The sequence below is a fragment of the Paramormyrops kingsleyae genome, chromosome 2 (genome assembly GCF_048594095.1).
Source record: "Paramormyrops kingsleyae isolate MSU_618 chromosome 2, PKINGS_0.4, whole genome shotgun sequence".
Lineage (NCBI taxonomy): Eukaryota > Metazoa > Chordata > Actinopteri > Osteoglossiformes > Mormyridae > Paramormyrops > Paramormyrops kingsleyae.
This window is the reverse complement of record NC_132798.1, coordinates 22,880,090-22,896,046: the sequence shown is the minus strand read 5'-3', so window position 1 is coordinate 22,896,046 and position 15,957 is coordinate 22,880,090. Positions and strand designations below refer to the sequence as shown.

The 15,957-nt window shown below is 52.7% G+C and overlaps 1 protein-coding gene across 9 annotated transcripts in view; it reads left to right on the top strand.

Annotated features, from left to right (window-relative positions):
* Nucleotides 1-579: 579 nt before the first annotated feature.
* Nucleotides 580-15,957, top strand: part of LOC111839205 (TLE family member 4, transcriptional corepressor) — a 44,370-nt gene continuing 28,992 nt past the window's right edge. For 4 of the 9 annotated variants that reach the window (XM_072708088.1, XM_072708083.1, XM_072708086.1 and 1 more), the window contains exons 1-6: nt 580-1,355; nt 1,938-2,035; nt 2,796-2,859; nt 3,433-3,477; nt 11,337-11,399; nt 13,131-13,205. In XM_072708088.1, coding sequence (XP_072564189.1) covers nt 1,311-1,355; nt 1,938-2,035; nt 2,796-2,859; nt 3,433-3,477; nt 11,337-11,399; nt 13,131-13,205 — 390 coding nt within the window. In that variant the 5' untranslated portion in view covers nt 580-1,310. Of the gene's footprint in view, nt 1,356-1,670; nt 1,842-1,937; nt 2,036-2,795; nt 2,860-3,432; nt 3,478-11,336; nt 11,400-13,127; nt 13,206-15,957 lie in introns of those variants that run through there. The other 5 variants (XM_072708087.1, XM_072708082.1, XM_072708085.1 and 2 more) reach the window with 2 other exon arrangements.

Genomic DNA, 15,957 nt, shown 5'->3' with positions numbered 1-15,957 from the left:
CCCTTTAAGAGGACATTCAACACTAATTAACAAGAATTCCGAACGGTGTTAGTAGTCGGCAAAGGACAGTCGAAACAAAATGGGAGAGATTCACTTGTCGTTTCCACTTCCAGCAAGTGAAGTGACCCACGTTACTTTGACTGACAGCTGAACAAATGTTACCCTTGTTCTCCAGCTCACTGCAGAGAGCGTCATGAAAAGGGGCGTTCTGAGGGGGGCGGAGCGCGATGTCGGCCTGCCATTGGATAGTTTTTGACAGGACGTAATGTCCCCACGTGGGTCACGAGTGACAAACTCCTCCTCACACATTCGATTGGCTAAAGAGAAAGTGACTGGCATGAAAATGGGCATGTTCTGTATTGTACTGTAAAATGATTGGTTTTCTTTAATCCTTGCTCCTCCTTGAAGTCTATTGCCTAGCCTCTGAACTGCGCAGGGACACAAGGAAATTGTAGTTATTAAAGGGATGGTGTTTCTTTGAAAACCAGACTATGCTCTGTCTGTCGTGACTACATTACCCAGAAACCAACGTGGCCCTCGCTGTTTGTTATGAATATATAATATCATTTTAATGACTGGCTGCTTCTAAATTTGGTCAAAGAAGTCATACAACAGCCTTGTTCTTAGAGCTGGAACGGGAGTGCTCAGCGGACGCTACCTCTCAATTCCATGGGATCGAGCTTTGCTGTCTCAGAATATGCAAAATGGACACCAACAATGTAGCTATACCTTTCTAAAATAGAGTTCGACTGACAAGAAGACTGGCTTATTATAAAGCAAATAATGAAGCACGCGGAATAATGAAAATTCATGCATATATATTATAAATAGTGACAAAGAAACGGAAGAACATTCAGCAGGACATAAGGATTACTTTTTAAGACCGACAAAGAATTTTTAAGGGGGTTGGAATCCCACAAGATTTTTTTTTTACTACCCAGATCAATTGCAGCGTAGCAACACTGCCGCACGGTAGCTAATAGGGGCGCTCGCTAGGACACTGTCGACTGTGTGAATCGCTGCTGGAAAACTTTGGCTTCTTACAGAAATGTAATGCGCCGTCCGTGAGACATTTCAGCGGAAGAATGTCGCGCCGTCCTTCGCGAAGAGACACCGCCGTAGGATATAGCGTGCTGCCTCGGAAAGTGTAGGGCAGATCGCACTTAGCCAGCTAGCTAAAGCGAGAGAGCCCGGTGTCAGCGAGCTAAAGCCGTGAAATTTATGCGCACACGGCGCATGTGATCGCCCTGCTCCCCCCTCATCTCTCTTTCTTTTTCGCGTATTGTTGTGGAAATAAAAAAGATATTTTGATGATTCGAGATCTGAGCAAGATGTACCCGCAGGCACGGCATCCGGTAAGTGCAGCGAAAACAAAGCGGGGTGTCCCTTCGCGTGCGGGCGGCCGGGGAGAGGAGCGACGAGGGGACAGCCCCGCGCGCGTCCGGTGTGCATCGGCGTCAGTCCTGTCACACTCACGGCGAAAAGCCATTAGCACAACCTCTCTCTCTCCCTATATGTATGTGCTTTTTCATAGCTGCCCCGTTGTGTGTGTGTGTGTGTGTGTGTGTGTGTGTGTGTGTGTGTATGTGTGATCGTGCGTGCGTGTGTGTTTCCACCCCCCCCAGTGATGATAGGATGCATAATTAAGTGTGAGTATCCGAATGACAAGGCGGGTCACAGCCTGCCCTATTGTGGCCGTGAAGGTTGGTCTCTCAGACGCGATTATGTTAAGGAGTTACTGATGCGATGACTCCCTTTGGTTTGTGGTTTGCGGACTAAAACGTTTTCGTGTCTGCTGTCTGAGAGCCGAGATGGTTAGGTCTACATTACAGCGGCGCGCTGTAAGACTCCCTCGATGCAAACTGCTGTCTCCTTCATGCTTTTCCTTAATATTTCTCACTTACTACCCATTTTAATCTGTTCCACTTTCATTACAGGCTCCTCACCAACCTGCCCAGCCTTTCAAATTTACCATATCGGAGTCCTGCGACCGTATTAAAGAGGAGTTCCAGTTTCTGCAGGCTCAGTACCACAGGTAAACTTCCAGATAAATGGCATTTCGCCGCACTCGCTGTAGTTTACACGAGATAACCCATTGATAAACCCCTTTCTCTTTTTTGTATGGTGAAACAAACGGTGCTTTTCTGATTGCGGAGTAATGTTTACGCGTGTAAAGTTTTTCATAAAGCTATTAAAACGTGTGCTGGCTGGAAGATGATGGCACCGTGCGTCTTTTTTATTAGGTACACTATGTTTACTGTATTTCCCTTTTTAGTTTGTACTTGTGCTACTTTTTATTAGTATGCGGGAAAATATTTGTATTACTCGCTCGGTGTGTAACATGCATCAATTTTGAGTTTGCCTTTAAGCGAGTATAACAATGATTAAAGCAATAAGAAATCCCATTTTTTTTGTGAGTTCTATTTTACTTACGTTTCTGAATGCGCTTATTGTGAATCGAATTATTGTGGAAATAAAAAATATATATATAAATAATCTTAAACGGCTTAAATGTTGATTTTAAATATAACCTTTTACTTGTAAGCAGTAGCACTAATAACACAGTGGGTATTTGTTGTTACTTTCATACGCAGTTTTAGAAATTTGTGCCGGATGTGTTTGCTTGCCGAGATGCTGCTGTGAGGGTTTTTTATTGGGTATGGGGCACCTCTCCGCTGTACCTGTAGAAAGGCAGCCCCTTGCTATCCTCCCGCACTTTGTTCCTGGGAATGAAACATACTCTATTTTACAGTACGGGATTTAAAATAATAATGTTCTGCGTCTTCGCCGTGTAGCCTGAAGCTGGAGTGTGAAAAACTGGCCAGCGAGAAGACGGAGATGCAGAGACACTACGTCATGGTGAGTTTGCGCCTGGAGATGGACGGCCCCTCGGCTTGTGGGGGGAGGGCTGTCATATCTCCACCGCTTCCCCCATCCTGGGGGGCTGGGCCCCAAGTTCGGAGAGACGTGGTACTGTCTCCAACCTACAGGCGTTGCTTTGTTTCTTCGGTTTATTTCCCGTCTCTGTCCTTCCTGTCTGCCTGACTGGAGCAAATCACATTAGAGTATAAATTGTGAAAAATGGGCGTGGGGGGGTCCAGTGCAGGACCCGGCTTTCCGTTTGGGTTTGATGGACAAAGGGGCTCAGATTCCGTGTGACGCGAGAGCAGCCAGGGAGACTGGCCTCACACTCCATGCACCTGCTGGCTGAGAGTGCATTTATTGTGCACGTCAACATTTTATTAAAATATTTTATTTTTTTTATTGAATAATTACTGTCAGGATGTGTGCTCTCTAACTTTAAATGGGATATTAATAAATGGGAGGCTCCATTTTGATGAGAAAATTGTGCCTTTTATTTAGAGAAGGTTCTTAAAACTTTGTTTTGTAAGGTAATTTATGTAAATTTACTAATTTCTTCTGTCTTTCTAGTACTATGAGATGTCCTATGGGCTCAACATCGAGATGCACAAGCAGGTAGGATCCCAAATTCTTACCATTGATCCCCCCCCCAAGACGCGTAGCCGTTTGGAGGCCCTGCTGTGCCCAGATGGATATTGCTGCATGCTAGTGGATGGCATTCAGGCACCCATGTCTGCCTGAGCGGCGTTCCATTTTGGGAGAGTGTGCTCAGGTGGGGTGAGGGTTAGGGTTACTGTGCCTGGGGGGGGGGGGGGCTAGGGGGGGTTCACAGATGTCTGCCCTGTGGTTCGTACGGCGTCGGACTTTAGCAGACTGTAATCTTCCTGCGTCGGTGCGCCACCCTCTATCACTGTGACAGGCTGCTGTCCACAGCAACTCGTCTTTGTCTCTGCGGTCTGGACGTCGTGGAGGTGCTGCCACAGGTGAGGCAGCGCTGTGGGGGGGCACGGCAGGGCTGATCTGGGAGGGGCAGGCTGCAGGGTTGCGTTTCTCAGGGCCCGATCACACACACTGCCACATAATGCACAGATGTAAGCTCTGAGTGGTCAGGAGGAACGGGCTGACACGTCGTGGGGACTGAAGATAGAACCATCCTGGAGGATTTGCCCCCCCCCCCCCCCCCCAGCTGTCCCTCCCTGCTTCCTTTCATCATGTGAGGGCGGTGCTAAACAGCCGTGTACCCCTCCCCAAATTAAATACATTTTTCATTATTTTTCCAAAGACAAACAAAGAACTCATCACGTTGTACAAATGGGGTTTTGCGCCCTCGACAGACAAACCCTTATGATCAAACATGCCCCCACGCGCACACATGCACTCCTGGGCGCGTGTGACCCCACAGACCCCCACTCGGCTAAGGGGCAGATCTGTGTGTGTTTGTTTTCATAGGCAGATGGTCTCGCTCGCCGCTCCCTGGCAGCCCGGGAACAGGAAGCGGCCATTAATCCAGTAAGGTAGCCCGGCCCTGCCCCGCGGCTCTGCTGCTACTGCTGCTCCCGCCACTGCCATCCACTTCCTTCTTACTGCATTCTTTCATCTGCTTCTCTCCTTTGGGGGGGGGGGGGTGTGTCCTCAGGGAGCTGGGGGGGGCATACTGGGGGAGGAGGGCATACTGGTAATTGGTGATGCTGATATTTGAGCCATGCTCCTGTTTGTCTGGCTGGTGGTCCAAACTCCGTAGCCGGTTTAAATATTTCATCTGTGTATCTGTCTGTTTGTTTATGTATTTATTTCGGTGTATCAGCCCGAGAGTCATGTTGCCCCCAATTTAAGGCAGAAGGGGATCCCCAGCTGTCCCCCATTCCCGTGTCTGCCGCCCGATTGCTCGTCTTGCTGGAGGTGGTTCTTGATTTATAGGGTGTGGGGGTGCAGGTGAAGGGCCGTGGTGTTGCTGGTAATGAAGAGGGCCCGTAAATGTGCCCCTTTACGGGAGGGGGGTGCCGACTAGCCTCCCTGCAGCTCACCTTCTTGCCGCACCCTTCTTCCTTCCCCCCGCCCCCGGTGAAATACGGCCATCTCTTTAAGCCCCGTCCTCCGTCCGCTGCGGCGGCAAGACATAAATTTAATCGTCTTGCTCCTCTTCGCCGTGGCTTCCCATTCCGGGTGGTGGGGGTTGTTGTGAAATATTAACTGAATATAAATGAAAGGGCTGGGGGGGGGTGCTGGTGGTATGCTGTGATAGACGGCGGCAGTGGCGGCGAAGCCCCTTGGGAGAGCGGGGGTGGCATGGGCCTCCATTATATCCGATGCCCCCTGGTGCCAAGCGGATTGCCAATACTGCTTGTTTAGCATTTTCTAAGGGCAGTAGGAGAATCGATCTCCCCCCCCACCCCCCCCCCGTTTCAGCCCTAGACCGCATTGCAGACCGCTGAGGGAGGGGGACCTAACAGATGTCCATCACAGAATAGTAGCGAGGGGGTGTCGTCCCGGGGAGGTGGTGATGATTAGATGATGATGATTTGGGGGGGGGGTGAGTGAGGGTGAGGTCAGGGTCATGGGGGCCCACAGCCCGCACCACTATTAATCCTACTCGACAGATCGATGGGCCCAGCCCGGGTGTGCGATGGGAAGGGGGGGGGGGGGGGGCGGTCAAGGCGCCGCCAGGGGAGGGAGCAAGTCGCTGTAATGTGCAGACAAGGAGGGGGCGGGTAATTAAGTGGGGGGATAATAAGGGGCACGTAGGATCCCACGTGTGTGTGTGTGTGTGTGTGCGCGTGTGTGTGTGCGTGATTGATCACGCCCCTCTATTTTCACAGTGCGTGCTCTGGGGGTGAGCGACTTTTAACTAGTTGATTAATGGCCGGCAAGGGGACGCTAATCGGCCGGCCCTAATAAATGGCCGGTGGGGAATTCCACTCCGTGCCGCAGATTGATCTGCGACGTGTGGAATCCACAGACCAGCCTGAGGTGGGCAGCAGTGTCACTGCCTGTGTTGCTGGACCAGCACTCTTTTGCGGCGTTTATTTCCTGACGTTCCAGGTTAGCATTGCGGCAGTCTGGGGGTCGGGGGGGGGGGGGGGGAAGAACAGCCCGTGTTAATATATTCAGGCATGTCATTATTCTATGAGACCTGCAGGCAACGTAAAGCACAACACAAACCAGTATGGATTTTTAAGTATGATAAACAATAGGAGTCTATCGGGGGGGGTGGGGGGGGCTATGTGCCGTCCCCCTTGGTTAACCGAGTCGTGCCGCTGTGTTCCCAGCGCGCCGGATCAGAGGTTGGGTTTTGGGCCGACAGAATGGAGACACCCCCCCCCCCCCCCGTGCTGTCGATGGAGGATAGCCTGGGAAAGCTGGAAATGACTAATTGAGCACCGCTGTTTATAGATCACATTCGATTGTGGTGGTTTTGGCTATTTCAGGCATGGGAGGGGGGACACGGCCGGCCATCAGGTAGCTGTGCTGTAGCCGCAGTGAATTTCCTGTTGTGTTTTACAGTCGACTTGTTTTCATTTCCGAGCCGCATTTCACACGGAGCACTGCTCCTCTGCACGTAGCCTCTGGCTGATAAGTGCTCACGGGGGTGGGCTGGGGTGGGCTGGGCTGGGGTGGGGTGGGGTGGGGTGGGCTGGGGGGAGGCACCACGCTGCAGCCCCTTACGTCAGGAAGCTGTTAGCATGCTGGGCGGCTTTCTGTAATTTGTGACATTTTATTTGCCGGTAATTCACCCTTTGAGATGTGAGGGCGTGTGTCCTCCCTCTCTCTCTCTCTCTCTCTCTCTCTCTCTCTCACTCTCTTCCTCTCTCTCTTTCTTTCTTGCCCTCTCTCACTCAATCTGTCACTCTCTGGCTTATAGAGAGAGAGAGAGAGAGAGAGAGAGAGAGAGATTTACTGTGACTGCCTCGATGTGATTGAGCTTGTTGAGTTAAACATCTTGGCTGCTTGCAGAGTGCCTTTTCCCGCATCTCCTCGCAGACCTGTGTGACTTCACGCCTCTTTTCATGCCATCTGGTCACATCAGGTTGACCTTCGATCGTCTGCATCTGGGCAGTTGATTGGTTGATAAAACCGGTTCTCACAGGACGGTCTCTTGGCCGCTGCCAGCCCGGCGTGCCCGTAAGGTGACGGTAAAGGTAGTGTAACTTGGGTGTTTAGCTTGTTTGACTTGGGGCGAGCACATACTCACTTCATTACTGCTGCGAAGCCCTGTCGGCGTTAATTAGCCATTTAAGAGCCGGCTTGTTAGAAGCACTATTCATGCTTCTCGCATTTATTTTTCTGAAGCCTTGTAGTCATCATCTTAAAGGGAGGAAAAGTCTCCTGTTGGCTGTGGAAGGACCTGTTCTCCCCGTCTGGTGATGGCGTGATTCTGTTCTGAGTCACTGACTCTGGAATTGAGCTGGGGGGAGGGAGGGGGGGGGGGGGGGGGGTTAACAGTCTTCGACCGGGTCACGTACGTGAGGGTGTTTATCTGGGATGAAGAAAGCAGATCGGAGCTTGGAAGTTTGTTTTTTCCTGGGAAAGAAGGAATGTTTTTGGGAAATGAGCCAGGTAGCGCATTGGATGGGAGCTGGTTGTAACAGTAGAGTGTACAGTAGAGTGCCCCCGTGTGGCGGGGAGGAGGTATAATGCTATTATTGTTTGCAGCTCACTGGGTGTGCACTGGCTTTTTATTATTATTGCTAATAGGCTGTCGCCAGCCTGGTGACCAGTGTGGCCTGTGTCACGAAAAGGGGGAGTGTCTGTTTTGGATTCCCTTTACCCCCCACCCCCTAACAAAGTAACAAGAAATAAACTTGGTCACGAGTATGAGAGAGGAGGCAGGTGGTGTGAGTGGGCGACACACGGAGATGAACATAGCGTTGCAAGGAGGCCGATGGCTTTATTAAAGTGCCCCCCCCCCGCAGCTTAAACTGAAAACACATGAGGATATTCCATTTTAAATGAATGAGAAACACACGGTTTTAATGTGCATAAAAACAAAATACAAACAGCCCAGAGCTGAAGTTAAGACCATCCGTTTTTATTTTTTAATAGCCTCTGTTATGAAACACAGGGGGAGTCGATTTGGTGGGGGAGGGGGGGATCCGTATCTGTCTGTGCACTGGGGGGAGATTGGTGGAGGTCATCCCTGTTTGCGGGATGAGACCCAACACCCTCTGTACCTACAGACTATGGGCTTCATGTTCATTCGAGAGACCCCCGTTTCAGACGGCCTCACCGCCTCGCCACGAAATGGCCGCGAGGCACAGCAGACGAAAACAAGGCCTGATTAGAGCATGCTCATTAGCAGCTTGGGGATAAACGTCAGCCGCCTTGCTAGCGCCCCCCCCCTCCACCGCACCTGTCGGGAGGGTCCGTGTGTCTCCGTCCCCCGGTACCGTAATTACTGTGCTGGAAGACATGCTCCCCGGAGGCAGAGGAGCTTAACGCACCCCCTGGGTGACACAGCGGGACAGCGTGTTCTTTCTTAAATGCAAATGGAGGTCTTCAGTAAATAAGAGAGAGGGGAGCACACTAAAGTGTGTGTGTGTGTGTGTGTATGTGTGTGTGTGTGTCTCTCAAGGCATCCAGAATTGTTTTCGCAAATGTTGACCTCTGAATCCCAGTCTCTGCACGTGTTCACCCTGTGGTGGCCTGACATCCCATTCACCATGTAACTCCACCCTGCCGTGGATTCCAGAGTCACTGTGGCCCTGCACTGGATATGCATTTTGGGTAGTGAATGGATGCCGACCAATTACAGGCCTTCTTGCTGACTGGATGTCTGGTACTCTCCAATCAGATTTCCTGTTGCAGGCGCCTGCTCCATGCTGCTTTCCCGCTCCTCTCCCTCATGCAGTCTGTTTACTGAAAGCACTTCTTTATTATAGGGATCTCGGGCTCATGTTGCGCTGACCTCTTCACCGCTTGCTATTCCCAGAGAGAGATTCCCAAGAAAGTCTTTCCATCCCTGCTTGGTCTCCATGTCCCATATCGTGCCGCGGGCCTGACAGTGAAGGGCGTGTCCCAGGGGGCAGACGTGCCCCACTGTGAGTCCCTGTGCATTACCCATCCGTCAGCCCAGGAACCTTCTGGTTGCTGGTGGGTGGTTGTGTTTCGGGGGGGGGGGGGGGGGGTTGGCTAACGGGCTTTGTCATTGGCTCAGTGTTGCAGCTGTGAACTTCTATTGATTGTTAAGACTCCTATAAATCCGCTCTGGCTTCCCAGGAAATGTTAATGAACCCACACAATTAAATTACCCAGTAATGTACATTTAAAATAAATTAGGAGGGTCTCGTCTTCGTGACCCAGCTTGCATCGGCCAGCCAGAACTGGGAGCTTGGCTTGGAAGTCCTCCTACCACCATGTGATCCAAAGGCCCATTCTGCATGTCCATCTGATGGATGCCATCAGAATTTCAAGTGGCCAAAAATTCAAATGTAGGGGGGTATGGGGGCGGGGGCTGTGTGTATCTCTTTGCCCCCACCAACCCTTCTCCCCCCCCCCCCCCCCCCATCACTTCGCGATCTTCCGAAAGCCGAGAACAACGTCTCTGATGAATCTGCTCCTCAGCCCTGAGCTGTCTGTCTGCCTCTCATCAGAGCACGATGGGGGGGTGGGGGTGGGGGGGCGGGGGGGACGCTCCGCTCCGCTGAGCAGGGGAGAGGATTTTAATAAAAGGGCTGCCTCAGGCTGTAATGCATCATTTTAGGGCACCTAATTACATTACAATGACAAATATCAATAGTGACAACAGCAATAACCTGCATCCCGCCACGGCCTGTGCTGTACGGGGGGGGGGGGGGCGGGGGGCAACCAGAAAGCCGGGCATAAAAACCAGACGTGGCCCCCAGCTGTTCGGTTTAAACTGCATCTCCTTTTAAGGTGGGAGATTGGCCATTAGTATTAATATTTAATGCTTTTCTTCCCACTTTTGGCAGGCTTTGATATTCTCTTTGTTTCTTTTGATATGCGCCAATTGTCTGTGACGTATGGGGAGGTGATGCAGTCCCGCTCTGCTGGGGGGGGGGCGGTCACCTGGGGATGCTGGGCATTTTCAGTAGATTAGCCCCGCTCTGGGGTACCTGAGATCATGTGAAATGCTGTATCGTGGCTCCTTATTTTGCCCCGTCAGTTGCCGTGGATATGCCTGCCAAAGGTCAGATGTAAATTCGTATCTGAGAATCAGTGAAGCGTGGTCAGCTGCATGGGTATGTGTGCGGCTGAATCCCGGACCGTGTAAATTTAGCGTTAAACAGACCTCCTGTGAGACTAATCCACAGTTTCATGTGTGAAGAAGACTGTTATAGGTGTACACAGGGGCGGGGCCTCAGCGGCACCGGCCCCAGCTGAAAGCCGATTGGCCCCCAGAGTGCCCCTTTTCCTGTCACTCATTGATTTACAGCGTATCACTGGCTAATGATAGGGTTCATCCCCTCTGCATGAATTATAGCCCCTCTAATGCCTACCACATTAAAATATCCCAGAGTCACCCCTGGATAATGATCATGGTGACATCCAGAGAAGTCATGTGGGTCAGTTTGGCAACATGTGTAAATTTGATGAATCGTGACCCATTTGAAACGATTTCTTGCTGCGCTGCTCTGTCCCGGTGGTTTGTTAGTCTCGGTACAGAGGATGCTTTCCTATTGTGTAATGAGCTCTGTGTCCGTGTGCCTGGTGTGAGGGGAGATCATGCGCTTGCGGCCGTCGGCTGCTGATACTGTACAGCGTCCTTAAAGTAACAAGAGAATGTGTCATCTTAGCCATTACAAATCTTCTGCTGTCACCTCGCAATATGCAGTAAGCATCCAGTATACCCATGTATTTGCTGAACTCCAGCACACCTTGTTTGGCTGATCAATACTTCATGAATTTAATTAACTAATTAACTGAGTTGGAGTTGAAGAAATCTGTTTTTGTGTGTTCTGGCCAACCAGCACGATGTCAGTAACTTCTTGGAAAACAGAAGAAATAGTGGTTACTTTTTATTGCATTTCGGTTTATTTTTGTATATCCTAATGTTAAAATGTTTTTCTGAGAAATTATGCACCTACTGCCCAGATAAATAGATTTAAGTGTAATTTCTTTGGTGGTCTAGAACTTTGGCGCAGTATTATACAGTGTGCGGCGGAAATTTGCCATCTGACCGCCCCTCTGTCACGGCGATCGCTGAATGCTCAGCCTCGCAAGTCAAATGTTATGAATGAGCACACAGTTCCCAAGGAAACTGAGGAATTTCTATGTACAAGGTTGCATTGTGGGATAGGGGAGGACCTCCCGCTTACAGATGTATGCTGGGGTATAAGCCTGGGCCCACATGTCACATGATGACGTGGTCGTTACTGGAGTGAGAACAAGCACACACTTTGCCTCTGTGCATTGATATGATGAATGTGTTTGTAGGTAATATTTTAAAAATGTTTGTTTCTCATTAATGTGAAGGACATGATTTTCTGAACTGTTTTTTTTTTTTTTTTTTCTTTTAGGCAGAAATCGTCAAGAGACTGAATGCCATCTGTGCTCAGGTGATACCATTTCTCTCTCAGGAGGTGAGTGCCCCTCCCCCCCCAGAAAGGGCGCATGCACCCGCACCCGCTGGCACTGTCCGCACGCCACCCGCACCCGCTGGCACTGTCCCGCACGCCACCCGCACCCGCACCCGCACCCGCTGGCACTGTCCCGCACGCCACCCGCACCCGCTGGCACTGTCCCGCACGCCACCCGCACCCGCTGGCACTGTCCCGCACGCCACCCGCACCCGCTGGCACGGTCCCGCACGCCACCCGCACCCGCTGGCACTGTCCCGCACGCCACCCGCACCCGCACCCGCTGGCACTGTCCCGCACGCCACCCGCACCCGCTGGCACTGTCCCGCACGCCACCCGCACCCGCACCCGCTGGCACTGTCCCGCACGCCACCCGCACCCGCACCCGCACCCGCTGGCACTGTCCCGCACGCCACCCGCACCCGCACCCGCACCCGCTGGCACTGTCCCGCACGCCACCCGCACCCGCACCCGCTGGCACTGTCCCGCACGCCACCCGCACCCGCACCCGCTGGCACTGTCCCGCACGCCACCCGCACCCGCACCCGCTGGCACTGTCCGCACGCCACCCGCACCCGCACTCGCTGGCACTGTCCGCACGCCGCCCGCACCCGCACCCGCTGGCACTGTCCGCACGCCGCCCGCACCCGCTGGCACTGTCCCGCACGCCACCCGCACCCGCTGGCACTGTCCGCACGTCACCCGCACCCGCTGGCACTGTCCCGCACGCCACCCGCACCCGCTGGCACTGTCCTGCACGCCACCCGCACCCGCTGGCACTGTTCCGTATGAGGATGATGATGGACTCGACTGGACAGTAGTGCAACAGCTGACTCTCAAAGCCTGCAGTAATGATAAATAGCAGAGAATGTCAGTGTATATAAATATTACACAGCTTATGTCATGTTGAAGTTTTAGGAAGGATTTTATGAGACGTTTCAGACAAGATGACTAAGAAAGCAGGCAAAGTGGCCCATGTTATAAATGCAGTAGGAGCTGTATTTTTTTTTTGGTGGGAGGGAGGGGCTGCAGAAGCACTCAGTTGGGATGTGTTACATGTACACAGGCTGTGTGATTTATGAGCAGAATAAGAAATGGAGAAGCGGAAAGGCCAGGCATTAAATCAGGAGCTTTCGGTCTGTCGTGTGTAGCTTGATACTGCTTAAGCATTATGCCTGGATGTGGGGAGGCGTAATGTTGGGATGGAGGTTTCCTGGGGGGGGGGCGTTAGGGACCAATGGAACAATGGCAGGAGGGCAAAACGGACTGCACTCCTCCCCTGCCCCCCCACTTTCAATTCAGGATATAGATTACGACACAACGTGCCACAGAAGATAATCTCCCCCTAATACCCGTGGTCTAAATCCACAAATATAAGGGGGGGGGAGGATAATACTTTCTGCACTTAATAAATGCGTAGAAACAACATATGTATGGGGAGAGCAGCGGTAATCCCCCGGCCGGCTGAGATGAAAGGCCTGTTTGTCTGTCGCGCTTCTGGAGGAGTGGCATTTCAGCTAAAACCTCACGCAGATTTGTTTGGGATTACAGCGAGATTCCACATAATGAAATTAGATTAGCGCAGGCGCGGCCCACCGCCGGGGGACCGGATCACCGGGTGGGGGGGGGGGGTTGGACAGCTCGCCGGCTTGCTGGATGTCGATTGTCAATGTGTCTGTTCCTCCTTTCCGTGCCCTCCCTGCCCTCCCTGCCCCTCCTCCTGCCCACAAGCAGCACCAGCAGCAGGTGGTACAGGCCGTGGAGCGCGCCAAGCAGGTGACCATGGCCGAGCTGAACGCCATCATCGGGGTACGTCAAGCCGGGGGGAATCCTGGGAGTCAGCCTGCCGTCGAGTGGGGGGGGGGAGGGAGGGGGGTGATGAGAGCAGACCCTGGCCCATTCCCCCACCTGGGACATTTTGGTTCAGCGTATTAGTGTGTGGGCGAGCCGGAGAGTAGAGCCCTGTGTTTGGGTCAGCTGTGCCCAGACAAGTTAAGGGCTTCGGCGTTAAGCTAGTCATTCATGTTTAAAATATGATTGTAATCTATTAAAGTTGTGCGGCAGGACCTATGGCGCTGGGGGGGATGCATGGGGGGGGAAACAAGGGTGGGGCAGAAGGGTGTTCCATCTCGAGACTGCCTGAACAGCAGGTGGTGCTCACCCTCAACTTTGCCCCCCCTCCCCAAAGACACAGACATGGATCCCTTTGTTTTAGATAGAGGCTGTTATGCGAAACGCCTGCATTTTATTACATTGTTTATCATATCAAACCCACTTTGAAGTGGTAATTATTCAGTTTTTTTTGCTTTGATTGAAACACACTATGTGAGAGGACCGGCGGGGGGGGGGGGGGGGGGTCTGCTGTGTGTGTGCGTGCGTGGGTGGTCTGGTTGGGTGTGTGTGACGTTCAGCTGTAAGATACTTACACTGTTCCCAGTGCACACAGACATCAGTAGTAGAACGACTCTAAAATCAACCTGAGATTGACTGACTAAAAAGGACAACAGGAAGTGTAGTGGAAAGGCCAAAGGTCAGAGAGTGCCTGACGCTTGTGATTGGTGGACTTTGAGGGAGGCGCATGCTCTCTTGTGTTGTTTAAGGCCCCCCCTAGGTGCGGGGGCTTATGGGGATGAGTGACATAGGTTGAAGGCAGGGTTACCCTAGCAGTTGGGCCACACTAGGCAGAGCTTAACACTGGCCCTTGAGACATAAGCCACTGAGAAGTGATTCTTATTTTAATGGGATGTTAGGAAGCTGCACTCGCTTTTTGATGGGGGGTGGAGGGGGGGGGACTGAAGGCCCCGGCCAGGACTCGCAACACTTGCACATTTTTTTTGTCACACGCATCGGTCGTTTGGAAGTGTAGTGTTTTTGTTAATCATCACCGGTGAGGGTAATGCGGGGGAGCGAAGGAGAATGAGGCGGCCCTTATCGCTGCGCCGGCTAACCATGTGGAGAGCTTCTGAAATGATCTCCCCGGGAAAGTTAGAGATGGGGGGGGGGGGGGGTGAAAGCGATTATAGCGCTTGCGTGCAAAAGGGGGCATGGGAGAGGTCCGCTCGCCCTCCCCGCTCTCAGCGCTCAGGCTGAAATATTAAAATTCAATGACTTTAAATATCTCAGAGCGGGCTGGGGGAGAGGGGGGCATTAGCTTTTAATGGGCTTTAACTCCTAACTTATCGCCCTGATCTACAGAAACATTACTTATACCAGCAAAAAGGGGGCATGCTTTGGAGCAGGGGGGTGGGACGTGTGCCAGGAGTGAGGCCATCCGGCTGGCCTCGCGTTTTAGAAGCTTCTGGAAAAATAAGCGCAGCCGCACGTTTGGCCCGCCTTGCCGAGGGTGGGGGTGACGCACTCATTGTGGTGGCCTGCGGTGGATAGGGATGCTCTGATTGGGTGACTCATCTCCAGCATTCTCTGGCCCTCTGCCCTGTGCTGGGTGGGTGGGTGGATGGATGGATGGTCACTTTACCAGATCATGCATGTGTATCATTGGATCTCTCCCTTACTATAAGGCAAAGGTTAAATGATTGCTACCCCCCATGAAGCGCTGGTACTGGATGGCGTGTCAGTTTCTGTGAAAAACAAACTGTCCGTGTGGGAACAATCAAACCCACGCACATGTTCAGGCGAGCTGGGCCAGTGCCCCCAGGAAGGAAGGCACCCATTAGGGGTAACCCGTCCGGAGGGGGTTAATGTCGGCCGGCGGACTGGTCTCGTTTCAGCTATGCCTCACATAGCCATTAGCCTGATGGCCGCAGGAGCGTATTGTGTTCTCCGGCTGCGTGCAGCAGATAATGGCCACGTTCAGGGTCTCCGGTTACCCGAGTACAAGGAGTGTCGGAGGTGAGCCCCCCCCCCCCGATAACGCGCACCAAAGGAAAGTGGCAATCGGAGATTGATTGATAACCGAGGCTGTTAATCGGCGGTATGTGATGATGGCGTGGGAACTTTATCGCCCGGATGCTTCGACCGTCCGGTTTCCGGGACGAGTTTAATGCGAATGGCTTCTCGGGTGACGCCTTGTGGGAGTGGGAGGGGGGGCTGCTCCTGTTTTAGTAACATGTTTTTCAGATGGAGATAGGCCATGCTGCGGGAACGCCATGCAGACGCGGCACGTATTTACAGCGAGGCGGCCTTCCGCCGGATTCCCGCGCAGTGTCCCGCAGAATGGGCGGCGTGTCGGTCGCCGAGCCGGGCCGGGCGTCCCGCGTGAGCGCGGCCCCCCTGCGGGGCGCGGCAGGATGGAGCACAGTGCTCGGTCAGCGGCACTACAGGAGCTTCATATCCTGATGCCCCCTCCCCCCGCACAGCAGCGTCTGCTAGCTTCCAGCAGCCTGTGTCACCCCACCACTAACATCCCTCTTAAAGTCCTCGCCGTTTCGCGCTGTTAAATGACGGCTCTCTGTGACCCTCACCTCACGGAACGTCAATTCTCATGCTCTGGTGTACCCCCCACCCCCCACCCCCCACTCCCTTTAGTCTGGACGGAGCGGGTCGAGTTTATTTAATATCATGACGAGGAGAGGGACATCACTGGGGGGCGGGGCAGTGCACC